Here is a 7,327-nt window from a genome sequence, read left to right as displayed (position 1 = left end):
TGTGGTAAGAACTCTTAGGTTCTGTTCTCTTTAACAACTATATATCAAGAGCAGTGTTGTTTTGTTTTTTTGTTTTTTTTTTTGCGGTACGCGGGCCTCTCACTGTTGTGGCCTCCCCCGTTGCGGAGCACAGGCTCCGGTCGCGCAGGCTCAGCGGCCATGGCTCACGGGCCCAGCTGCTCCGCGGCATGTGGGATCTTCCCGGACCGGGGCATGAACCCGTGTCCCCTGCATCGGCAGGCGGACTCTCAACCACTGCACCACCAGGGAAGCCCTCAATCATTCTTAAAAATGGATTATTACAAAAGTAATTGATGATACTTATTTAAAAAAAATTGTTTACTAAACTTTATATGAGTTTTTATATACATTTATTAGTTAATTGAAAAGCTTTAAAAAAACTTCTGTGGTATCTTGTTTTGATTGAAACATTTTTATTTTGCTTGAAGGAGAAGTAATATGGAAATAACACTGTAGTTAGGACTAGACAAATTGGTTTCATCTTCTGCCAAGTTCTCTCACTAGCTCTATGACCTTGAGTAAAGGATGTAAGCTTTCTAATCTGTGATCTGATCTGGAAAAATGGGGATAATATCAGCTATCTCACCAGGACGTTGTGGGATATAAATGGGAGAAATATCTTAGAGAACTTAGCAACCATAAAGAATTAGAGAAATGTAAGATGTTATTAATTTGATAGAAATAATAAATACTTTGAGGAACATATGTACAGTAAGTAAGATTGCGTTAGCTATATCTACTAAAAGGTGTAGTGTAAGGTGATAACTTACCTGAATTTTAAGCCTGGTGTTTTGATAGAAAAAAAAAAAATGCTCAGTTTTTCTAAACGGATGATCCGGATCTACCAAACGTAGTCAAGTATCCTGACTAAGTCATGCGTATTAGGGGAGGGAATAGCTGAGAAGCAAACCACTGTGTGGCTTGTCAGTATTACAAGCCTAGACCACAGGTGGATGGATCTGGTTGGACAGAATTAGGGACACCAGGCTTTCAGTCTGAGCCCCTGGCAAGGTTGGGAATTTGGAGCTGGGTGCTCCTGAGACCAGGATGGGGAGTCGTATACAGTCCCTATTGACGTGGACATCATTTCTCACCTGAAGGACCACACCCACCCGTCAACACCCTTACAAGACTGGTCTTCAGTAGAGTCGAGTCTGGATCCTGTTTTCCTGCTGTCCTATTAAGTCGAGATTTAAGAAGTACATGGTTGACATGTCCTTATACTGGATACACATTAAAAAATACGACTTTGAAGCTCCTTGAAAACAAAAGGTCATGGTTGAGTAGGAGCTAAGCCCCATTGCTGTTGGCGAAAGAGGGCACAATGACAAGATGAAAACAACCAAAAGGGTGAGCCTGCAGAAGTTCCACTGTCATAGGTGCTGTGCTGCGCTAAGCTGCTGGGAACGCGCCCAGGCTGTACGGCCTGTGAGGCAGGGACTGGAGAGACTGCTGTCAGCAAGGTGGAGGCCCATGCTCTTCGATGCGGGATTTTCCCCCAAAGTGTTTTTCGATACCTTCTCTGAATGGCAGAACCTTCGTGCATAATACAGCACAACCCAACAATAAACACCGAGATTCCCTGGCCCCCAGAATCGTGTTTTACGGGTGAACCTGCCTGCAGAAACTCCATTCTTTACCTGTCCTCTGCTCTGAGCGTCAGCTTTATTAGTTTGATGATATGCAGCTTTCTGGGTAGATGCTTACAGACTTCTCCATGGACACCTGTGTGCATATGCTTGCATTTCATCTGTCTTTCAGTGACTTTAACTTATACAAATCACAGCTCTCATTTTGTATCTTTCTTCTGTGATTTACAATGTCTCCAGCTTGGTGGGGACTCCATTGTTGCAGATCAGGTCTGAAATGGCTCTGGGTGCCCATGACTGACATTTCTGTCATGGCGTGTGCCTGTGATAGGAATGGTCTTAACTGTTTATATCCCTGAAAGAAATTGGGTTAAAAAGAGCAAGAATATTTGCAAATAGTTAGGCTCTACTTGTCACCAACAGTGAACTGAAGTAACAACCGAATGTGCAGTAGAATGGAGAAAGATATAGTCATCAGTATCTGTGTGTCTTTTTGTTATTCTTCGGACCTTTTTAAAGTCGGTCAACAAAAGAGCATTTGCTTTGTCTTTCTCATTAGCCAGGGCACAAACTCTACAAAGAAAGGCACAAGGAAATGCTAATAAATCAGGTAAATACTAAAATTTAATATTTCTTCTCTTTTCAGTACTGCATTTTTTTCTTCCAGGTTTAAAGTTTTTCATTAAGCATGGCCTTGAACCCTGGAGAAGGTGCAGCTCTGTTTTAGAGTACCTGCAAAAAATCATTTCCTCTATGCATCATTTGGACGATTAGAACTATGCAAGTATGTACTTTGCAAAGAAACAGCCTTTAATTAATTGTGTGGACTGTCACTTTGAGAGATAATGGGAAAGGGAAAAAGAAAGAGAAGCTCTATTTTCCATTTTTGGACAGTTTTAATTCACGTATGTATTTACTACAAAGAGATTATTTTAAGCACGAAGTTTACTGGTAATTTATTACTAACTTCTCTCTAGATCTGAACAAGTCTTTATCAATGTATTTCGAGCCCTGAGTTATGCAAACTTTCAGTGAGTATATTGTTCTAAACCTGAAAGGAGTCATTCACAGCAGCACTGGACTCGTCAGTTAGCAGATCTTTGAAAGGGTTTTGACAGGGATATGCTTCTTGTATTCCCTCTGTTTTTCCCACCTTGATTTCATGCGCGAGGGTGGTGATTGATTTCCCCAGGGCACCGTGCCATCCAGTGTGGACGAGGTCGCTGGGGAAGTAGTTCATCGCTTTCCTTTTCTCCCCCAGCCCTGCCTCTGTCCGTGGCTCATGCATCTGCCGGTGCTCCCTGATAGCAGAGCACTTTGCTTAGCTGTGCGGGTTACCTGGCTGCTCTTCTCATCCTGTCCACATGTGGGTATGCTGATCCGTGTGAAACCAGCGTCGAAGTCTAATCCTATCTCGGCCAGGAAGTGCCTGGCTTCCCAGATATTCTCAGAGCAAGAGTGCAGGGACTAAATCTCTTCCTTCCTTTCTGCCCTCTATTCCCTGACACCTATGGCCAAGGGAATGTTTGAAACTCACTAATCTGTGACACTTCGCTTTGTTAATAAATTCTATAGAGACCACATTTTATGTTAAAACATAAAATATAAATGATGTAGGCCCATCATTATGGAGTGATTGATCCCATTAGTGGAGTAGATTGCCATATAAATCATTGGAAATATATATGTGGTGCAGATCCTTGCTCTGTTTACCAGCTGGGATATCGGGCAGGTTACTTGGTCTCAGTTCACTTCAGTTTGCTCTTTTGTGAAATAGAGGTAATAGTGCTAACTACATAGGGTTACTGTGAAGATTGAAAAGTTAGTGATCGTAAAGCACTGAGAGCGTGGCTGACACAGCCTAAGCACCAAATAAGTGCTTACTCTTGTTTTTAATACTATTATCATCATCATTTGTAGTAATTCCAGGTCACGTGGGGACTTTTGTTTCTCTCTGAAGGGTAGAAATTTTAGCATGAGTGTCAAGAAAGGGAGAGTGGGAGAGAGAAAAAGCACAGGGGTTCAAACTGAAGGAGCTTCCGTTTTAAAGAGGCGAGAATGTGGGCAGGAGGCCGTTTCCTGGGGGCACTTGTATTCATGTGGAGATGGACAGGCTAGCTCACGCTTGATGCAGCTGCATTACGTACCCCCAGCACACGCGTATGTGCTTGATGAATGCCTTAGGATTTACTTTTGAGGGGTTTTAAACGTCTCTGGGACGGTGTTGGAATGTGTGTGTTGTCCTTCTTCTAAGAGTGTAATTAGAAATTATCTTTGTATACCTTATTAGCAGCTGTTCCCTCTGATCGCACTTTTCTTACAGCACTTGCCTAAATCACAGAAATGTGTTTTGCTGTGATGAGGTCGGTGGTGCTACAAGTGCTGGGTTGTGCAGATGTCCCTGGAGTTCAGGTTTTGGTGTTTTCATTCTTCTTTGCTCATTAAACTAAGAGTTTACAATAATCATTTGTAGTTTGAAAGGAACGTGGATTTTAAACCAGGTTATCATGGGAGTTCTACCACTAAAAATCTGCTAACCTGTTTCCAGATAGTTTCTGAGTGGCTTTTAGGAGATAAAAATGAGTCAATTTTATATATGTTCTAGATGCTTAGAAGAAAAAACCAATTGGAGAAATACAGCCTACTAGAAAAATGGATAAGAAATATAAAAGATAAGAATAAATAATTCCCAGAAGAAATAGTACACACAGTCATAAACACAAAAACCTTTTCAGTCTTTGTACTAATCAAAAAATGAAAAGAATACCAGCATTTTTTAACCTAGCAACTGAAAAAAAATATTTTCTAAAATTAACCTTTTAGTTCATTTCTTCCCTCTATGATATTTTATTTTTAGTTTACAGTTGGCCATAAGACTTAACATTAGAATCTTTTGAAATTGAATGTTAATTTGAAATTAACATTAGAAACATTTTGAAAATACTTTGGGGAAAGATAGCAGGGCAATGGTAGAGCGATGTGTAGCCTGATGGGGGGTATCCAGCCTCTTTCTAAAATGTTGCCTTTAAGCTTCAGCTCATCACAATTTCCTGGGAGGTCCTGGTTTGCAGCAGAGCCAGCGTCACTTATCCATGGGCCATGTGCGCGTGTGAGGTGTGTGTGCAGCCGCTGAGCACCTCCTTGGGGGCTCTTTCCCCAGCAGGGGGTCTGCAGGAAGGGGTGGTTAGAAAGGAGTATCCATCAGTCTTTGCTATGCAGGGGTTGTTGATCACTCCTTCTACCGGGAGGTAAATCAAAGGGAGTGAAAGGCAGTTCTTGGGGGTTGGGGGCGACCTCAGCTTTTATGGGGAAATAATCTTCAGCTTTAAAGACTACAGGAGGCAAGGTTATTTATATGTTTTGCACATGGATGGCGTCCTTGTGTCCAGCCAGCCAGTTACTGCTCCCTCTCCTGACACTTGCTGGCTCTGTTCTTGTTCTTCCCTCTGGTTCGCAACTGTACACATGAGTCCAGTCTATTCATTTTAGCTCTTTTCACAGTAGTTTTTAGTTAAAAATTCTGAGGTCTGAGAGATCTGGGTTTTTTGTTTGTTTGGTTGGTTTTTTGTTTTGCGTTATGCGGACCTCTCACTGTTGTGGCCTCTCCCATTGCGGAGCACAGGCTCCGGACGTGCAGGCTCAGCGGCCATGGCTCACGGGCCTAGCCGCTCCGCAGCATGTGGGATCTTCCCGGACGGGGGCACGAACCCGTGTCCCCTGCATCGGCAGGCGGACTCTCAACCACTGTGCCACCAGGGAAGCCCGAGAGATCTGTTTTCACTTTTCTTACTTTCTTTCCTTTTTTTCCCCCCACATTCTGCTACCTCCTAACTGTGTGACTGGACACTAAACATTTAATGTTTTTAGTCTCAGTTTCCTGAGCTGCAAAATAAGACAGTGGGATTAATAATCCCTGTGGTCTTTTGAGTTCTGTGAGTGTGACAGAGATTTTATCCAGTGCTTTGTGCTACAAGTGCGAGCCAGGTGAAAATACTTTTCCCGTGCATTCTGCCTCTGGAATCTTGGCACTGCAGTGGATAATCTTCCCATCTGAAGTCTTCATTCTAATTCAAAGCAGCATCTTCTGTTGATCTTTGAGGTGTCTGTACTTATCTCATTGGAGGTACAGATTACTTTGATATTGTAATTGCAATTAGGTGAAAATGCTTATTTTAGAGTAATTAGGGTGCATAGACTTACAGCGTGTGGCAGGCAGTGTGGACGAGTGCTTTCTCTCCTTACAGGGGTGGTATTGTACTTCCCAGTGCTTGAGGTGATCTAAACAAGGGAATTCATTTTACTAGAGGCCTGGTTTCTTCAGCCCAGCACTGCTCATTATCTTACCCTCTTCAAAGAAGCTGCCCAGTGGTGCTTCAGCAGAAACATAGTCTGATTTAGGCGCAGCTCAGAGGGGCTGGGTTCTCAAGTTGCATCTGAGAAGCTGTCCTTTTCACTTGTCCTGTGGGCTAGAAGTGAATCCATGTTTGGAGAGAGAAGAGGAATGCTCTCTCCTCTCTGCAGGAAGGTAGGTGGCCATACGTTTGAGGACATGGGTGGGTATGAGGCCATACGTGTGTGGACATGGGTGGGTATGAGGCCATACATGTGTGGACATGGGTGGGTATGAGGCTCGGTCAGGGCTGTTTCAGCCTTCTGTGGCCTTCGGGAGAAGGGGGAAACTTTCTGCACTCCCTTCAGCTTTTTATAGATGTGAAATTTTAGGTAATTTTTATCTTATAGTCAAGATAGGATTCAACTTCTGGAATTACTGTGAATTGTATAGGAGTGTATCTGGAACATTACATGAAAGGTGAAGCACAAGGACGGGGGCTGCAGGCACCAGGCACGCCGGAATCCTCCTGTTTGGGACCCTTGGCAGTGGTCCTGCCGCCTGGCTCGACAGCCTGAAACCTACATCCCAAGTCCACCTCCAGACACTGCTTCCAAGAGGCAGTGGTGCCCATATGAGGCTGGAGAAGGCCCCGGTCCTGTGTCCTGCCTCCCCCCCGAGCTCTGGGCTGTCCTAAAGTTACAGGACCTTATTCTGCATTTGGGTCACTTGGTTAAAACTAGAAGGACTGTTTAATCTGTAAGATACCCTGTCATGCAAAGTGACTAAATCAATTTGGTTTAAAAATGAGTCTGTTATGGTCTTTTTATTGCTTTGTTGGGCTCTGACATGCGCTGGTGGGCCCCAGGTGGAGGAAGTGGTTTCCCAGGGCACAGTCGTGGGAGCCCCGGGTTCTAGTCCTGGCTTCCCCTCTCGTGGGTGCCACCAGGCGGGCCCCTAACCTCCACGGGCCTCCCTAACTCCCGTGCCAAGGGGCTGCCTGCCTTCCCGGTGAGTTCCTGGAAGAATAAGACAGAAAATATTTCTGTGTCTTGAAAATGTTAAAGCTGTGGTGCTTACTTCCAACTGTACAACGTTTAATGTGAAATGGAGACTGTCTTCATAACCATGTGCAAAACCGAATTGAAAAGAGTCCCGGTTGGGGTGCTGACTCTCCAGTGAAAGCGTCTCCTGTCACGAGGCATGAGCCCAGGCTGGAGTCGGTCCCAGATGAGTTGTGTTCGTTGTGAGTCGGACATTTAGGCCGTCAGCTCCTCGGGTTCCAGGAGTCGAGAGTCAGATGTCGTGTTGGCTGTGGCTCTCAGTTGCCGTGACGTTGTGGTTTTCCATCTGGGGGAGGTGCTGTGGGACCGGCCCGTTCTCCTAG

General features: G+C 44.4%; 1 protein-coding gene across 1 annotated transcript in view; it reads left to right on the top strand.

Moving 5' to 3' along the window:
- The first annotated feature begins 2,309 nt into the window (after positions 1 to 2,309).
- Positions 2,310 to 7,327, top strand: part of GMDS (GDP-mannose 4,6-dehydratase) — a 399,795-nt gene continuing 394,777 nt past the window's right edge. The window contains exon 1 of the mRNA XM_024766398.1: positions 2,310 to 2,394. Within this exon, the coding sequence (XP_024622166.1) occupies positions 2,389 to 2,394 (6 nt within the window). The 5' untranslated portion in view covers positions 2,310 to 2,388. The remainder of the gene's footprint in view (positions 2,395 to 7,327) is intronic.

Source organism: Neophocaena asiaeorientalis, unplaced genomic scaffold (assembly GCF_003031525.2).
Source record: "Neophocaena asiaeorientalis asiaeorientalis breed wild unplaced genomic scaffold, Neophocaena_asiaeorientalis_V1.1 scaffold8, whole genome shotgun sequence".
In the NCBI taxonomy this organism is placed as follows: domain Eukaryota; kingdom Metazoa; phylum Chordata; class Mammalia; order Artiodactyla; family Phocoenidae; genus Neophocaena; species Neophocaena asiaeorientalis.
This window is presented reverse-complemented; position numbering and strand designations above follow the sequence as displayed.